This window comes from Musa acuminata, chromosome BXJ3-2, assembly GCF_036884655.1.
Source record: "Musa acuminata AAA Group cultivar baxijiao chromosome BXJ3-2, Cavendish_Baxijiao_AAA, whole genome shotgun sequence".
NCBI lineage: Eukaryota > Viridiplantae > Streptophyta > Magnoliopsida > Zingiberales > Musaceae > Musa > Musa acuminata.
Window position 1 is genome coordinate 29649250 of NC_088350.1, and position 17928 is coordinate 29667177.

The window sequence follows — 17928 nt, forward strand, 5'->3', positions numbered from 1 at the left end:
TGGTGCCATGGGTGGCTATTATGGTGATGGTTGATGATAACAATGTAATAGATAACCTTGTCGATATCGATCCGAACATCGATGACGATGAGGAAGAGGAGACAAAGTAGATATGATAAGTTGATCTCGAAACCCTAGCCAAAAGATCAATTCCCAATCTGAAAGCTAAGCACAATCTGACGATTTACTATTTCTTCGTCGTCTCGCTCGTCGTATCCATCATTTCCATCATTCTTATACTGTTCCTAACCACCATATTGTCGGAGATGAGTGAAAAGGAGGATGAGGGTTTATTATCTCTCATATTATTGGATCTATACCCTTTGAGCTTCTATTTTATGCGATGATCAGTTCTTGTCGTCCGATCAAATCCCCTTCGGTCGCGAGTGGAGCTAATGTGGAAGTAGGTCAGCAACCATGCCATTGTGATCGAGGCGTATGCATCATTTGTATGCTAGCTAAAGCTCGAGAGCTTGAAGCAAGTGTGTATCTTTGTTGAGCTCGCTCGCAACCTCTCTTTCCTCACCACCCATTACCCCTTCCCAAATTTACTATGCCATTGGATGAAGTGATCATTTGAAATTGAAGCACGACATCTACACAAATGCCTCACATACCTCCTCTTCCTCCTTCAATATTGATATAGATATAAAGTGGCACTAAAGGAGGCATAGTAGTGTGACGTCGATGTAGATACCTCACCGCTCTACCTCCTGTTCCTCTTCATCATTAATATTTGGATCGACATCAATAAGGCTGACTATCGCGTCATTGTCATCAACCAACACTACAACAATCATCTGCAACGCCATCGTTCGTTACCACCATTGAAATTATTTTTTTGCCCATCATTTTTATGTTATTCATGCATATATTTTCACGTGTTGTATCTTCCATCGATACTAGAGTAAATAAGATTAAATATTTTATTTTATAATTATAAAATTTTAATATAATTTTTTAAATCTAGAAACTAAAATGCTAAAGAGGTCTTACTATATGAAGCAATTTGTAATTAATCCGTTCTTATTGAAACTATCTTTTTGCTTCCACTATCTTCCGTTCATAAAATTAAAAAGGTCAGAAGAAATGAGATTAAATATTTTATTTTTATAATTATAAAAAATTTAATATACTTTTTTTAATTAAAAAATCTAAATGTAATGAGGTCTACGTACAGGAGAGAATAATCTATAATTAGCATGGAGAATAATCTAAATGTAATGAGGTCTACGTAAAGGCGTCTCTCTTATTGTCCTCCAAAGTGAAAGAAGAGACAAAAAGTGACCCTTGTGGGCACCACGTTTCATAAGCAGCTGCCTAAATGCCACATTAGCGGAGACGTAACCGGGTAGTCGTTTCTCTGTTTCGGACAATACCGTCTTTAAGTATACTGCTTTCCCTCGTTCGTTGTCGTCGTCCTCGTCGCCCCTGCGCCGCCGTCTCACGTGATTCGGTCTTTCTCGCAGGAGTCGTCCGTCCATCGATCATCGATCAAGAAAAAAGAAACAGATGGAGAACGTCTTGGGGCTTCTACGGGTGCGGGTGCAGAGGGGCGTCAACCTCGCCTCGAGGGACGCCGGGGGCAGCGACGCCTACGTCGTCCTCCGCATGGGCGATCAGGTGATCTCACCTCCCCCCATTACTTTCTCATCTTCTAATTCTTTGATTTGCCTGCCACCACGGTGTTTGATTTGTCTCTGACCATGACACTTTTGTTGGTGTGGAGAGGGTTTCGAATTTTAGATTCTTTCTCCTTTTGGGGGTCCGCTGGTTAAGGTTGGTCTTTGATTATAGAGCTGCTGATGGTTTTACTCGAATACAAAACAGCAAGATCCGTCTTTGGTGATCTATGCGAAAAATTTTCCGGCTATGGACACGACACTCGGCGCTGACCTGCTTGTGTCGTCAAGGTTCCTTCACCTGAATCAGGTGTAGCTGGATTGTGCATGACTAAAGTCTATTAATCCTTTTTTCGGTAGCTTTCTTTTAGGGCTGAAGATTAATTGGTTAAGTCTTCTATGATTTAACCATAAAACTTGAAGAAAGAAAAAGAAAGCTATGGATAACATTATAGAATGTCAGTTTAAGTATGGTATTAACAGTCTAAGAGAGGAGACAAGTTCTCAAGATCACTTTCTTCTTCTTCCTTGATTGTGGCTGGTCAACTTCATGTTTGATTAAGTAATTTAGGGCATCCAAAACCGAGTATGGGCTCAACTTGGCCTTTTGTATTCCCTCTTGTACACTTTCGAGCATGATTTTACAGTCATAGATTCTCTGGACCTCTGAATCACGTAGCCAGAGGAACATTTATATGCGAACAGGTCGAAACATTATGAAAAGTTCATGTGGCATAAAAAAATTTGGAGAAAGTTAACTGTGCAATCAGTGAGATGCAAAAGTTGACAAAAGGAAAGGTTCTTTTCATGAGTTTTTTTTTTTTTTAAATCATGGACAGGCTAATTTTACATAGTTTGGAATGAGGTGAACTGATACCCGTGTTCTCCCTACTGTGTTAGATGACATATTCAGACTAATGTGAAAAAGCAAGCGAGAGAGTGAAATGTACAAAACTTGGCTATTGCTCATGCAAGCCATGGTTTATGAAGTTAGCCATGTAAAGTTGTTCTCTATAACTTTGTCATATTTTATGGAAACTTATTGTGGATAATGGTGTTAGTACCACTTGATAAAGTTTTGAGGTAGCAACATCTTCAATTGACAGTAAAATGCCATTTATCAATTTCTCTTTGCTTTAGTCGGTGTCGCATAATTGATTCATATGGAATATCTGATTTCATAAATCCAATATGTTGGTGCTCACTCTGTTTTGTATTATCTTTTATTTGAGTAGAAATTGAAGACCAGCGTAAAAAAGAATAGTCTAAATCCAGAGTGGAACGAAGACCTGACTCTTTGTGTCACAGATCCCATTCAACCACTTCAGCTTGTAAGCATCACTTCTCCATTGATATGCTGCTATTCTATTATTTCCATATCTTGCTTTCTAGTGCTGAAGGGTTTGTTTGTGCAAGCCAAGCTTCTTGCTAGTTATTTTGTCAATATTGGATGAGCTGAAGTTACAGACAGCCATTATGCTGCAGTTATTAACTAAGCCATAATTATAATTTCATGGAGTGTTGAGGAAATGCTTAAAGAAGATCTGGTTCAAGCTTGAATCGAGTTTGGACTTGACCTCAGTTTAAATTAAGCACAAATATTTGTTAATAACAATTTGATGGTGTTAGGTTCCTGCTTAAATTTGGTCCAAATTATGCTTGACAAGACAACTATATGAATTTCAGATGGGCTGGGTATGAAGAGAAAGACAACTATATCGGCAATCAATATATATATATATATATCATAAAATGGTAGGTTTTGAAATTTATTGCGAATCATATGATAATCCTAGGTCATTCAAGCTCACCTCCTTTACATCTTTACTTTTAGCCAGTTATGTGGTTTTTGCATATAAAACTGCAAGACAAGTAGACAGTCTGAGTCTTGCAGACAGATCGAGGGTACACAAAGGCACTCAAAAAAAGAAAAAGTGTGAGGTAGATACTGAATGTCTTCGGTTCAATGATGGGGTATGAATGTGTAGAACTGTGAACTTACAAAATTTACAACCATAATTTTCTATCTTGTTTTCTCTTAATAATCTTGAAGGACTGTGAAAGAAAACCATGTTTTATCTTTAGGATTTTCATTTTTAGTTTCAAAAGAAAATTTTCAATTTCTAGTTTCGTTTTTAATATCATGAAAGATACAATTTTCATTCAAATTGACTAGTGAAAGCTACTAATCATGAGTTATCAAGTCCTACAACTAGTTCTTACTTTGTTGTTGATGTGGATTTACAGGAAGTTTATGACAAAGACACATTTACACCAGATGATATAATGGGTGATGCGGAGCTTGACATCCAGCCGTTCATGGATGCTGTCAAGATGGATTTGGCAGGTATTCCAAATGTCACCATAATCACAACGGTGAGACCAAGTAGGCAAAACTGCTTAGTCGACGATAGTCATATTTCTCGGAAAGATGGTTCGGTTGCCCAAGATGTTGTCCTTCGGCTCCGAAATGTGGAGAGTGGTGAAGTGGAACTGCAACTACTGTGGGTTAACATTTCACGTGCTCAAGACATCTAGCAAAGCATCGTCATAGATCTGCCCTCCGTCTTGAGGAGTCTTGGTGAATTTGTCAAGTGGTGGTGCTTCTGATCTCGCATAGTATGAGCTCAGATCTTGGTAAACAGTCTGTTGAATCGTAAGTTTGACAAAACAAAAACTCAACCATGTATCTATTTCGTAATGTTATGTACTTGTGTTTGTTGTTGGTGCTTTATGCATCACCAGGGCTCAGATCTTGGTCATGGGTACCTGTTAAAGCATAGATTTTGACAGGAATAAAAAGCTCCAACATCAATCTTATTCATCTTTACGACTTCATTTGTATATTGCTTGAACCTCCTGCTTGAGGAGGTTAGACCGAGATGTCTACATGCACTGACAGGGTAAACTCAGTACAGGTTACTCGAAGCACTTCGCATCTGGTAGAGCTTCTCCTTCGAAGGCGTCTTCCTCCCCGATCATGGCGTTGACACTCTCCCTGTTTCCCTCGTCAGAAATGTCAACCTTGGTCCACTGGTACAACTTATTTCCTTGCTCCAATTCCTCTACCTTCTCCGCGACTTCTTCTTCCACCTTGGACCGAACAGGTTCTTGAGTCGGTTCTTCAGCTTCAGCTGGCTTCTTCTGAGACGGCACAGGTGGAACAGCGTCCGCCTGCTTCACCTCACCCAACACCTTGCGGAAGTTTGGCAGGTTGACCATGGTCCAGTAGTATCGCTCGACATGAGGGAATTCTGCAGTGAAGCTCTTGGTCATGATACAGAGGAATCCAAGATACAAGTTGCACGCCATGATAATATCAGCCAAGGTCACTGAATGACCGACAAGGTAAGTTTTCGATGCGAGATGGGTGTTCAGAGCACGCAGTGCCCTCTTCAACGCACGCACTGCAGCTTCCTCAGCCTAGGAAATGGCACTCCCTCTTTTAGTGGTATCCATATATGTACAAGATTCATGAGAGTGAGTATACATGATCATGTCACTGACCGCAGCAAAGTAAGGCTTAAGCCCATGTCTTGGATAGAACCACTGTGCGATATTAGGATCGATTTCCGTGGATGCAAAGTCAATCCATTGCTCGATCAGGGCCTGTTACCATGATGTCAAGCATGCATACTGTCGTGAGTCCATGAGAAGCTTATGACCATAGTAAGCTGGAAACTTACATATTCGAAGAGTGAAGAGCCATAAAGAGGGTTGTCAGCCTTCAAGCGAGCAACTGGAAGACCGAGAAACATTAGCTTTTAAGCTCTTACAACTTGGCATTATGCATGCAGCCAATTCGTACCGTAACGAGCTATTGCATTGCTCTCGAAGATGGGACCGTCAGGTGTCTCCAACAAAGGAACCTACAGTAACATAAACCAATTAAGATTACCGAAGACAACGAATGCAGTGACATATGGTTTCGGGCTATCGTCTCTAATTTTAAGGCGATTTGAAGTGTTTTGCTTCCCAATTCTCAACCTTGCCTATAGGGTTCATTTTAAGGAACTCAGGAGTGGTGTTGGATACACCCATTTGGAAGTTCTTGGCCATCTCGATCTCAACCCCACTGTACTCAGCTGCAATGAGTGCTTTGATCCCGTTCTTGTTCGTTCTCGTGGCATGCAACACCTGGGAATAAATGTATCGGTGATGGTAATTAGACCTGCCATATAACCATTGTTGATCCTGTGTTGAATCCTCGAGTCGACTCACCAGCGCCATGCAAGAAGAAGGCTCCGGATCTAAAACAAAAACCACATCAAAGAAGACATATATATATATACGAACCAAGAAGAGCAAAAAGAGAAGGAAGAAGAACCCGGAGAGTGCGAGAGGCCATTCCCTCCCGTACGCCCTTATATAGGAACGAGATGAACAGTAGGTCGCACCAAAGAAGAAAGGAAGCGGTGGCTACTGACAATGAAGCACCGGTGCTCACTATCCTGAGTGCCTACAGTCCACGGATAGCGGAGAAAACGACGTCCATGGGGTCAACCGAGTGGGAGAAGGAACACACAGTAGCTTCATCGTTCTCTGGAACTGTTGATGATAAGGGTTTTGCCGAGTGGGAGAAAGGAGGAGCAGATTGTGATGATGAGAAGCGCGAATGCTTGTGATCCATTATCTAACACCACCTAAATGGATGGATAGGAAGGTTGGATGGAGTCAAAATTAATGGATCCGTTCCATTAATTGTGTCACTCAGATCACTCATGTTCGTGTGGTGGGCGGCTCAACAGGGGAAAAATTAGGTGCATGTTTGATGGTGGTGTGGAGATCCGAACGTTGTTGATCGAGAGCTTCACAATGGGGAAAGATTCACTTTGCCACATTAAATTACAACTGGACATTACCGCAGCTTATTGCTGATACTGTTGTCGTTTCCTAGTGCCATGTTTCGTGGGTGAGAAGGATAAAGGCTTGGAAAGAACATGAATGAAACATGCTGGCATCCCTTCTTCTACTGCGGCCATCGATCATTGTAGCTGCGGTCCCTCGCCGGCGACAGAAACTCACAGCAGAGCGCCACCCACAACAAGGACTCGACATTAATCCATAGAACCCCTTCGATTAGATGTTTCCAAGATAGATTAGGTAGATAGATAGATAGACGGTTTGGCTCCAATCAACTCAAGCAAAACTCTACATTAATATGCATTTGCATTCCTCTGTACCCTCCGAATCAATGGGTTCTGTGAACTCACAAACAAGTTTTCCTAAAATGTTGATAAACAAAATAGCCTTCTTGTGGAACCACAAGCCACCAAAATAAGAAGGATGAAACTTGTTATTCACAATCTGCTTGACCAACATTCTTTCTCTATAATTTCTACAACAAAACCTGAAGCAGGCTACTACGAGAACGACGACAATGACAACAACCTCCTATTCCTTAAGGAGAGGGAAAGGAAACAGGTAGCAGTAGCATAATCATCACATTGACACCTTTAACCTAATCAAACCAACCAAAAGGGAGAAAAAGTAATACAAAGAATAACATGTTCAAAGAACTGGCACATGACACAATCCTGAGGATTCAGGAGAGTAAGTTGGAACCACTCTCGGCGTTGTTGCGAGCTTCATGTGGCCGATAGTGCTTCGTCATTTGAACATCACGCCCAAACTGTGTCCGGGCTTTGGCATATGGAGCTTCCCTCGCTACAAGAGAACAAGGCCGATAAGTTAAGACAAGGTTAGAACAGGACGTCATGTGACGTCTTCTCTTTCGGAATTTATCGATCCACAACATTTACCAGCTGCAATCTTCCGGGCACGAAGGATGTTCTCCCGTCTTTTCCACCAGATCAGCACACAGAGGACCACTAGCAGCAATGCAAACAGGGCACCAAAAGCAATGCCAATCTTCACGGCAACCGAGAGATGGGGACCACATGTAGGTAATCCAGGAATTCCGCATAGACCTGCATTACCTGTAAAACTGCACATTCCACAGTAAGGATCCCGATAATGTGGAGCACACATTAATCAGATAACAATTAAGGGAATTCCATATCTCATCAATAAATAAATAGCCGAATGTGTCTCAGTGGCTATGTAGAGCTTGTGGCAGCATATCAGTGTCGGAAACCAAACTACTTGTTCAGTCACTAGCTGCATGAGGCTGATCATGAGTGTAGCTGCATTTAGAGATGATTGCATCAATGCAAAAAGGGAAGAGCTGTTTTTGTTCATTGTTGCAAGTCTGGTGCTTATCAAGTGGTCCATGTCACCCCTAACTATGTCTAACCATCACTAGTTTTGTAAGGGATTATTCCAACAGGAATCATGCGTAGTTGATTGATTGATGTGAAACAAAAAGGAAGAGAGGAGAAGGTGAGAAAAGAAGTGAGACATGGAAAGACAAAAAAAGAACCCTCTCTATTTCAAGAGATATTAAGAGCTAATAGCTCGAAACATAAAGGTTTGATAAGGTTTCAAAAACTAGAATGCCTCACTAATCTTCCTTCCTTCCCCTTGTACAGATCCTTTGTATATTGAATCCCTCAATTACCTAATTAATGAGTCACAATTTACTAAGAGTCAAGCACAAATTACAATACATTTTAATTTCATGGTGTTATCTCCTGGAATCATTTTCTTAAAATTTGATAGGATTGAGCTTAGAATTTATTGTCTTGGAACTTGGGAGTATTTAATGCTCACCATTCATCATTGACCCACTTAGAAGGGTGTCTCATAGGTCATAATCAGTGCTAATTGTGAAATAAATTGAACATATTGATCATTGGTAATTCATGCAAATTAAATTTGACAAGCGCACTCTTCGTATTAAAAGGCAATGGATCAGAAGGATCACAGTTCTAGGCCGACCAATCAATTAGTTTCCTCCATTTACAAAAATGTCTTTTTCACCAATAATCTTTCTTTTTTTTTTTCAATCAATCAATATTAGAGACATATAAACTAGAAGATTTCCGATTCCAAACTCAAGTGAAGTTGAAAATCACTATCATTGACCATTTAAAGGTATCCACATTTTTAGCCAGCATTTAGTAATCTACTTAAAGTTGGTGAGATGAAGAAATAAGTTTCCAGCTTCAAAAGGCACTGCACTTGAGGCACCAGTAATCAAACTATTTACAGAGTGACAGCCCTCTGCATCAGAACTAGAGAATCTTAATCATGACTTAGATAAGCAAATACCAATAACTATTGTCTTAAGAGATTGTTCTTACTTGAAGCTAGCCCTGTGAAGTGGCCGTCCTCCAAGGTTTGCTGGAACTCTTCCAGATAATAGATTTCCATTAAGATTCCTGTAAGGAAATTAAGAAGCAACCTCAACATTAAATAATTTGCATAAAATTAAAAAAGATCTGATTGCAGTAGTCAATCCTACAGTATTTGCAATTTCATCAACCGGCCAAGGCTCTGAGGAATTGATCCATTGAGTTGGTTGTAGGAGAGGTCCCTACAAGGAAGTACATATAATTAGCAACTAATGCATTTCTTTGTTTGTGAACGATGGACTCCTGCACCAAAAACAAAAAGCATCTACTGTTTCTTTCCACATTCTAGCCGATGGACCTATAAAACTAGAGTCCTAACCTGGTCAAGATTTACTTAATGCAGAAAGGAACCAACCACATTTCCTACTTTGTCCTTTTATAACTTTAACTTCATAATTTTGGAATCTGTGTAAGATAGGAATCAGCAATTACATAGAGAAGCATAAAAGAATTATGTTTCTGAATAAATAATGTTGCAGCTAATTGAATCAAATTATTGAACATAGCCATAGTTGACTTGACTCAACCTGATTGGATTAAGATGCTTGATGCAAATGTTTGGAAAGTAATAAACTCATCAAGTTAATTATTACTATCATATATCTCATGGAAATATCATCTTTGCTTACAGGGTAGGGTTGAATATGTTGACCTTCCCTAGAACTCATGTTGATGGAAACCTTGTGCATTTGTCATCCTTTTTTATACCTCACGGCTGAGAATTTGAGACAACATGACGTTTGCAAATGCAGATACAATTTCACTAAGCATACAGAATAGGAACATAACTGAAATAATTACAATATAGGCACCTCTCAGGAAACAAAAGGCTTTCTGATGTGTAAAGGAGAAATCAGAACAATTTTCCATATTAAAAAAGGACAATTCGTTGTCTCAGTTAACATTCTTATATATGTCATCAAAATAGCTCTAATCAGAGAGGATCAGAAATGAAGCTTCATAGGGTAGACCAGTTTTGAGACAGCAATTGAATAACTAAAGCCAAGATGAAGATGCAATCATTGTGTAAACTGTCAAGATTAAACATGCATCAGCTTGTAAAATACTACTAGTTGAAATATTAGAAATCTGAGTTGACCATCCATCAAAGCCTTGCCAATTAGATCCAATAGTAGACTGGATGAAAAAGAAAAAGAACAAAACCCCAATGGGACAAAGCTTTCAGAATAAATACAAGATAGCATTACAAGGTTGCACCTTGTGTTGACGACAGAGAGCAGAAACAGATTAACTTACAAAATTTGCAATCCAGCAATTGTGCCAAGAGAGGATGGAATGCCCCCATATAGGCTGTTATCACTAAAGTTTCTTCAGAAAAATAAGGAAAAAAGAAAACATGTTAAGTGACTGGTTATTTTGGTAATCTTTCAAAAATAGTAACACAAATGCAGACACAAGTTAGTAAGATTGAATGAATTTAACATGAAAAGAACAGTTACACCAGATACTCCTATCCTGCAGTAAAATGAAACAAATACCATAACAATGATCGAGGAAAATCATAATATAAGTTACTCAGAAACAGAATAAAGAAAATAAAAGAAGCAAGACTTTGTACCATAAACAATGACCTACATGCTTTGCAAGTGCTGCAGCTTAGCAATGTCATTTGGCAAGAAACCTTTTAAACCCTGGTTGTCTAGACCTCTGTAAAATGGAAGCATATGTAGTCAGTACTATATAAGCTGTACAGAAGCTTCTCATTCAAAAGTTATGCACACATGCTAATGCATACTTAAAAGTTTGGTTGCCCAAGTTACCACAAACAAAAGATGAATAGAAGTCTTCTAAAATCATATTCTGAGCATGATTATTCAATGTCAACTCCAGTTGTCATTTAACAAGTGATTAAAGCATGTGCTAGAACCTCTATTTGGTAGTAAAATGGATACATCATATTAACTAAGAGATTCTACTTATCCAAACAAAAAAAAGTTTTGGGTAATTATAAGTGCTGAATCTAACAGTTAAATATTTCAAAAGTATTAAGTTAAATTTCTGGAAACACTAAGTTTTATCAGTTGGGAGAGAGTATAATAGCTTTTATTCTAAGCATAAAGCTGCATAAAAAAATAAAATTTAGATTGAGAAAGTACAGTCCATCTATAACCCATTTGACAATTTTGCGGTCAAAGTGGCAATCAACTCCACTCCAAGGATGTTGTTGAGGAACACATGGATCACCATTCCAACCAAAACGACGTGGAAGTCCCAGTGAGGTCTTCAAATTTTGCAAAGCTTTCACTGCAAAAGGCCATTTGGAGATGAACAGATACATTGTGAAAAACAGGTCTGCAGGTTCTCAGTTCTGTACAAGTAACATGCTACCAACTATACACTTGTAGGTAGAGAAATTATTGAACAAGCTTCTAGAGGAGAGCACGAAAACAATTAAAGATGTGAAAGTAAAATTTTAGCCAAGTTGCATTCAATATAATTACAAAAATTATCAAATAGCGGAGGCCACTATGATGTTTGAAGTCATCTAGCATTCACTAAAGTGTCATGCACCACAAGTCTACATTCTGCGCTTCGACTGTTTTGTTAGTTTTGGCACGCCGATCAAAATTCAACATGGCTATAACATTTGGTGAACAATTAAAATGTAACGGACAAAGTCACACCGAGAGATGGTTAAGGAAGCAAGTAATTGATAGCTTATTAAAAGAAAATGAAAATAGAATGTCAAACAAATATATTAATATGATAGTAAGGGACAAAACTCACAAAACAAGGATCAAGTTGGCTGAGAAATTCAGTCAGTTAGCAAGAGAAAAGAGAGGCCAGGACATATACCTTCCTTTGCTAAAGTTCTGGACTCTGCTACAATAACCTCAAATACCTCAATTGCGTTTATGATCGCATGACTTCCAGGTTTAGTTCGAAAAGTAATTGTTAGGGTCCTCCCACTTGCCTCAATAGTAGAATTCAGCACAAGGGCTGCATAACTTCCTCCTGTCTTTCGAATAATGTCAACATTTTCAAATGCAATATCACCATTTAGCAATATGTCGAAAACTCTTTGGCCTTCACCAGTTATTTTGGAATCAATTTCAGAAAGATGAAACCACACAGAATATTTTTTGTTTGGATCCACCTCCATTTGGAATGATAAATCAGGCTGGTCGTCATCGCCAACAATTGCTGACTGATAAAGATTCTCCGGGTAGAAGTTTGGCGATATCGATGTCTGGCTAATATTATGTTCAGTTGATGTGGGTTGACCAGAGTCCGGAAAAGATGAAACACCTAACCAGAATCTGTCCCCACCCCAGTGGTTGCCACCATAATCTTCATCAAACGCCGACTTTCCAGAACCGCATGTCATTCTTTTGGCTGTCCTAAGCACTGTTCCTTTACCCCAGAGTGGTCCAAAATAATATGCATTGTCATCAATTTGAAGGATTTCAATTGAAAGGATGGATGGATCGCCATGACCAGTGCTATGGAAACAAGTGGTGAAAGAGCTATCAGTAACAAATACAAATGCCTCAACAAACGACTGCTCATCAATGTTGCTCCAACCAGACTTCAAAGAATATATTTGGGTTCCATCGATGGAGATATCGAAAGTAGGCTCACTGTCAAAACTGGGGTCTGCAATTAGCGCAAAAAACAGCCTTACTTGATAGTGTCCTCGAGGAACATTGTTGATTTTATAACAATTCTGCAGCCCATCAGACAAGGGGAAGTAGCGAAGTGTTTTCAGTGGAGGCTCGATGAAACTAGGGACTGTTGCATTTGCAAACTTTCCACCAGTATAACCGAAATCTCTATACCATAAGGTATTGGTAGGCTTAGTACTAATGTCGTCTCGAGCTCCGCAGCTAATGCGCATGGCATATGGTTCTGCTAAAAACAGGTCCATCAGAACAAAAACAATAAAGCATATGAGGCAGATTACACGAATAAACTTAATTACAATTTGTCTCAATAATCTCTTGGACAAAATGCAACAATCGATAAGATCATCCTCTTGGAAACTAAACTCAGTCCAAAAGCAGCCAATCATTAATTGAGCATAAAGACGCCAACCCATTGTGTCATTCTGAGATCTAACGTCACTGGAAATAAATCTAGTTTGACAAATGCAACTGGCAACAGGGCAACATAAAGATTAATTCTTTGGTCCATTCGAGTGACATAAGTGTTCTGTGCAGAATAAGAGCCAAAATTGTTTCATACCTACAAAACAAATCTTTAAGGAAACATACCAAAGTCTAGAATCAACATTTCAGGCAAGAAGAAACAAACCCTAGAAAAGTGCCAAATGGTAAAAAAAAGGAAAAAGAAAAAGGAGATGAAGGAAATCCAGTGACATAACCAGCAGGAGAACGTAGGGGAAAAGCGAGACAAAGCAAGAACAAGAACAAGATAGATGCCTTGGAAGTCCAGATTGGGAAAGAAAGCTTCTTGATTTTGGCAAGTCCGAGGAAAAGAAAGGGACGACCGGAGTCAAGAAGCGTACCCTTGTTCCGAGCAGCAGCTGGAATCCACAGGGAGACGGCTGATAGAATGATGCACCGGAGAAGGGGGCGACGAACTGCACATGGCAGCAGCATTCCGGCGGCTTCCCTTCTCTCCCCGCCCCCCCAGGAGCTCACCCGTCCCCTTTCTCTTTCCATCACTGACACGAGCGTTAAATATTCTGGAGGCGTGGGGTTAGTTAAGCGATCAGTGCGGGATGTCACATAGGAGACACACCAGCAACGGAGGGGCTACGGCGAGTGACTGCCGAGACATGGAACCCATTAAAGCCATGGAAAGCGAAGGGCTACGGTAATTACAGTGCAGCTCACGAGTGTGAGTTGGAGATTCTTTTGAGAGAAGTGGGGACGAGAGACGGAATACAAAATGAGGCGAACGGTGATGATGACGACGCGAGTGGTTTGTCCTCTTCTTTGGTTCTCGGCCGAGACCCAGCAGAGAGACAGACCACAAGAGAGAGCGAGAGAGAGGATGATATGAATGTGGAGCTTTTGGTTTGGAGATCACGGGAGGCGAAGGTGTAATCGCGTAGAAATGATGCGACGACGACGGTCTAAAAATATTATATTATATTTATTATATATATATATATATTATTCCTTTCATATTTACACTAATCAAGTGTTCAAATGTAGAAAATTTCTGTATGTTCATCCTATATGTGATTGGTATTAATTTAACTAAATTAATATATATTTTTTATAGTTAATCCGTGCTCGATTGGCGATCGAGTTCAATGAACTTGAGTTGGTCATGAGGCAAATCAACTGGAAATTATTCTGATGATGGATCCATGAGTAGGTCAAGTGGCAAATCATAGACCGACAAGAAGAAAAGAAAGGATACTAAAGTGCTTTTGTAATCCAATATATTAAAAGTGTGTATCACTCGTCCAACGAGAAGTAATGTCATGAAATTATTTTTTGTAATAAATAATTGACGTAAAATTTACATGGTTCGATATTTATTATCTAATCAAATAACAATAATAAAATTATCTAATTTCCAATAAATTTCTTTTCATACCTGAATTAATTAACCTCAAATTGATGGTGTTCTTCGAGCTATCTGAATCCTATCAGGTCTTCAAAAATACTGACCAACTCTAACACTAGTATATTTATTTAACATCGAGGAAGAATATTTACATGATTTATTGCTAACATCTTTGTGGATGCTACAGGCAGCATACACTTATTGCTTGATCAACAACCCAAAACAAAAACAATACAGCTATTATAAATAGCTACAAAAGCTTAGATCATCACACACACTCTCAAGAAGATTAGCATGATATTTTGTCAAGAATAAAAATAAAAATGGGTAAAAAGGAAGAAGAGAAGACAATGCCACAGGATAGATTACTTCGGTGGTGGTGGTATGTAGCATGAATGAACTGTTTTGGGTCTCATGTAACATTCATCCTGTATAGACAAGCACCTCACTTTCTCCATCCTCGTCTGCGAGCTCTGTTCTTGTCCATTTTGTGCGAACAGTGATAACTATGAGGGCGCAGGTCTGAGAGAAGAGGCCACAAATCAGACCCATCCATAGCCCCTGCAATAGATAGAAAGGCATCGTCGATACTTGTTGTGCTTGGTTACCATGTTGTTTTGCAGGAGAGGAGATGCTCACCTTAGCTTGGAAACCCAATTTGTAGCCGAAAAGAAGTGCCAATGGCATGCCGATCACATAAAACGCCACTAGATTAGTCAGTGCCGCCAGGTGCTGCCAGCCGCATCCTCTGGAGACTCCTGCAAATCCCATCGATCACATAAGTTCTTGGATAAGTGCTAGATTTGCCATCTAAATGTTTTAGTACCTGATAGGACTCCCTGAGCTGAGTCCAGGAGAATGGATACTGTGAGCAGGGGAGTCATGTAGGCATATGCCTTTATGATCTCCTGGTTGTTGCTGAAAAAGCTTGCCCATAGATCATGGCCAAAAGCCAGCAGAAGAACCACTGTCACCTCGAGAAACACAGCCAGCTTCAGTGTCATTGACACCGCATTCTTGGCCTTCTCTACGTTTCGAGCACCGATCTCATTCGACACGCGTGTGCTGCGCAGCAGATTCACAGTTCAATTTACAGACTTCGAATGGGAATTTTAGAGACTCTGGCTCTGAAATGAGAAGCGAAAAAGGGTATGCGATTCACCTCACAGCCGCACTGAATCCATATGTGACATTGAACGCAATTGCTTCTGTGTTCACGCTGGAAAAGCGGGGAGCTTAAACTTGTTTAGATCCAACTGCGAACGATAACAGGGGGTTTAAAGAGGTGATGAAATCATACCACATCGCGACCAGCGAGGTACTCAGTTCCGAGTTCTGTAGGAGCCCTGCGAGCAAGACCAAGATCTCGAACGCCCAGTACTCGAGGCTGAAACAACGGAGATCACACAAAGAAAAAGGATTATGCACGGATGACTCTCCTCAGCCCAAAGAGTTGGAAGTCACCGAGTACTAACCACACCATCACAGCCGAGGGAATAGCCAACTTCATGCAGGGAATTATATGGTGAAAGGCTTCTGCAGAAAACCCTTCCCAAGTGTGTCTGAACTTTATGGAGCAGCTCACGTAGATTGCCAACATTATAAAGGATATCCACAGTGATATGGAAGCAGAGAGCGACGTGCCCACAAACCCAAGGCCGAAGACATGGACCGTAGCGTATGTCAACCCGACATGGACGAAGAGTGGAACCACTGAGCACACGACCAGAGGGATCACCACTGTCTGCGTCTGCAGAAACCTCAACATGCACTGCAGGGAGCCGAATGCAAAGACGCCCGGAATGAGATACTTGAGATAAAGAGCCGCCATTTTCGACACCTCGGGCTCTTGGTGCAGCCAGATCAATACGGGTTCTGAGTAGTACCACAGCAGGGAGACGAAGATGGAGAAGAAGGTGGATATGATGATGGATGATTGCAAGTATAGCCCGAGCATTCGGTACAGCTTTGCGCCGTATCCTTGACCGCAGAGCGTCTCGAGAGCCCCACTCAAGCCAGTCTGAGAGAGGAAGTGACATTAGGGCGAGCACAAGAGGCATCTTTAGTTGAGGCCAAACGTTGCTGCATGGATAGGAGTGCGGTGACGTACCATGAGGGCTAACCCAGAGACAGTACCCCAGGAGTTGCCGAGAGTGGAGCCGGCGAGCTCGACGTCGCCGAGATGGCCGGCGAACATGACGGAGATGAGGGTGATGGCGTAGTAGGACACGTTGGTGAGGATCATGGGGAAGGCGAAGAAGAGCTGAGCCCTGGCCTCAGACACGTCGATGAGCCGCGTCCACCATGCCCGTCCCTTCTCCTTGCCACGCAGCAAGGGAAGCATTGAAGCCATGGCTCCAAGTGAGAAGACTGCAGCGCTGGAGACGAGGCCATGAAGAAGAAGACTTATAGGTCAGGAATCGAATAATCCGATATTTTCTTGGTAATTCTTGGGGATTTTTCGTGGTTTCGATGGCACCACGTGATTTGCTCGACACTGGTGATAAAGTGGAGGAGAAGACGGTCGAGAATGGCATCGGCCCTGTCGATCCCAACGTCTAGTCCGACCACGTGCGGTGCATGGGCGAGCTACTGCGCGAGGGATTCACCTCTCCAGCCATGAACGACCTCCCACTGTTCCTAATTAAGGCGTCACTTTATATCTTTATCTCTCTTGCACGACTCATCTGACCGATGGTTCGCCGCTTCCCTACCACTGCATTGATTGCACTGAGCTGCAATCTCTCTCTCTCTGACAATTTTTTTGACTGTTGGTTTCTTTGTCATCCGGAGCCATGTGAAAAGGCATGGGAGAGAGATTGATGTAGTTGTCCTCGAGATGTGAGAAGAGGCTCGCTCACAAAGGCTCCTTCAACCAGTCCAACTTAATAATGATCTCAAGAAAGTTTTGACGCATCCAACTGGTGCTACTGATACTGACGAGGGAATGCGGGATTCAAAATACAAAACATTAGAAATATCCTACCTACGTCACTCCCACACAAACAAAACTTTGCCTGTGGGATTCAGATTAACGCCATCTCATCCATACCAAGAGTTCATTAAGCAACATGAATCCTGACAACACCCATTTCATGCGGAGTCTGGTAGGTGGTGGCTTAAAGTGAGAGTGACCACCTTTATCTCATGTCAAAGCCCCTCTCATATGCATCTATCGCAATTATTTGGCCAACTCTCCCTCTTTCACTCCTTTTATCTCTTCAAAACCCCCCAAACCTCAATTGTCCACTGTTATATGTTATCAATGCATGACGTGAGAATCTGAGAGAGAGAGAAGAATTGATCGGACTTTATAATTGGACTAAATATGGTCTAAGTCCTGCCTGATCTATTGACATCGCTATATAGGATGAGATCCCAAAAAAAATCTTCCACTAATCGGGAATATTTGATCAAGGCACCTAAAGAACACACAAATAAGTCCAACCATGAGCAGATGGAATGATTGGCTCACCATACCACATGTTAATTATTGATGTCGTAGATGCCCTTTCAAGAATACTCCCTTCACTTTATATCACCTG

At 40.9% G+C, this 17928-nt stretch overlaps 4 protein-coding genes across 10 annotated transcripts; 1 reads left to right on the top strand and 3 right to left on the bottom strand.

The window, feature by feature from the left end:
• The first annotated feature begins 1395 nt into the window (after window positions 1–1395).
• Window positions 1396–4446, top strand: LOC135631085 (protein C2-DOMAIN ABA-RELATED 3-like). The gene is made up of 3 exons (XM_065138485.1): window positions 1396–1623; window positions 2858–2953; window positions 3870–4446. The coding sequence occupies exons 1-3, from the start codon at window positions 1513–1515 to the stop codon at window positions 4158–4160; spliced, it is 498 nt and encodes a 165-aa protein (XP_064994557.1). The 5' UTR covers window positions 1396–1512; the 3' UTR covers window positions 4161–4446.
• On the bottom strand, window positions 4440–6261 carry LOC103975603 (elongation factor 1-gamma 1-like). Of its 4 annotated transcripts, XM_065138484.1 has the most exons (7): window positions 6020–6261; window positions 5844–5872; window positions 5610–5759; window positions 5431–5491; window positions 5309–5361; window positions 5130–5231; window positions 4440–5045 (listed from the first exon to the last, which is right to left on the bottom strand). In XM_065138484.1, exons 2-7 carry the CDS (start codon window positions 5850–5852, stop codon window positions 4542–4544), a joined length of 879 nt encoding a protein of 292 aa, XP_064994556.1. In that variant the 5' UTR covers window positions 5853–5872; window positions 6020–6261; the 3' UTR covers window positions 4440–4541. The 4 variants fall into 4 exon arrangements, with proteins under 4 accessions (XP_064994556.1, XP_018675416.2, XP_064994555.1 ...); XM_018819871.2 differs by having other exon boundaries at window positions 5610–5872; window positions 5950–6261; XM_065138483.1 differs by having other exon boundaries at window positions 5610–5872; window positions 6020–6260.
• A 598-nt stretch (window positions 6262–6859) lies between these two features.
• On the bottom strand, window positions 6860–13815 carry LOC103975602 (receptor-like protein 4). 4 transcript variants are annotated; one of them, XM_009390611.3, is made up of 9 exons: window positions 13368–13798; window positions 11696–12748; window positions 10996–11143; window positions 10475–10546; window positions 10136–10207; window positions 8989–9060; window positions 8828–8905; window positions 7385–7569; window positions 6860–7289 (listed from the first exon to the last, which is right to left on the bottom strand). In XM_009390611.3, the coding sequence occupies exons 1-9, from the start codon at window positions 13522–13524 to the stop codon at window positions 7168–7170; spliced, it is 1959 nt and encodes a 652-aa protein (XP_009388886.1). In that variant the 5' UTR covers window positions 13525–13798; the 3' UTR covers window positions 6860–7167. The 4 variants fall into 4 exon arrangements, 3 of the variants coding, with proteins under 3 accessions (XP_009388886.1, XP_064995908.1, XP_064995909.1); XM_065139836.1 differs by lacking the exon at window positions 10136–10207 and having other exon boundaries at window positions 13368–13806; XM_065139837.1 differs by lacking the exon at window positions 6860–7289 and having other exon boundaries at window positions 7423–7561; window positions 13368–13808.
• Window positions 13816–14483: 668 nt separating this feature from the next.
• Window positions 14484–16778, bottom strand: LOC103976268 (protein DETOXIFICATION 18-like). The gene is made up of 7 exons (XM_009391472.3): window positions 16494–16778; window positions 15859–16403; window positions 15684–15770; window positions 15546–15602; window positions 15210–15448; window positions 15023–15141; window positions 14484–14944 (listed from the first exon to the last, which is right to left on the bottom strand). The coding sequence occupies exons 1-7, from the start codon at window positions 16734–16736 to the stop codon at window positions 14807–14809; spliced, it is 1428 nt and encodes a 475-aa protein (XP_009389747.2). The 5' UTR covers window positions 16737–16778; the 3' UTR covers window positions 14484–14806.
• Window positions 16779–17928: the final 1150 nt, after the last annotated feature.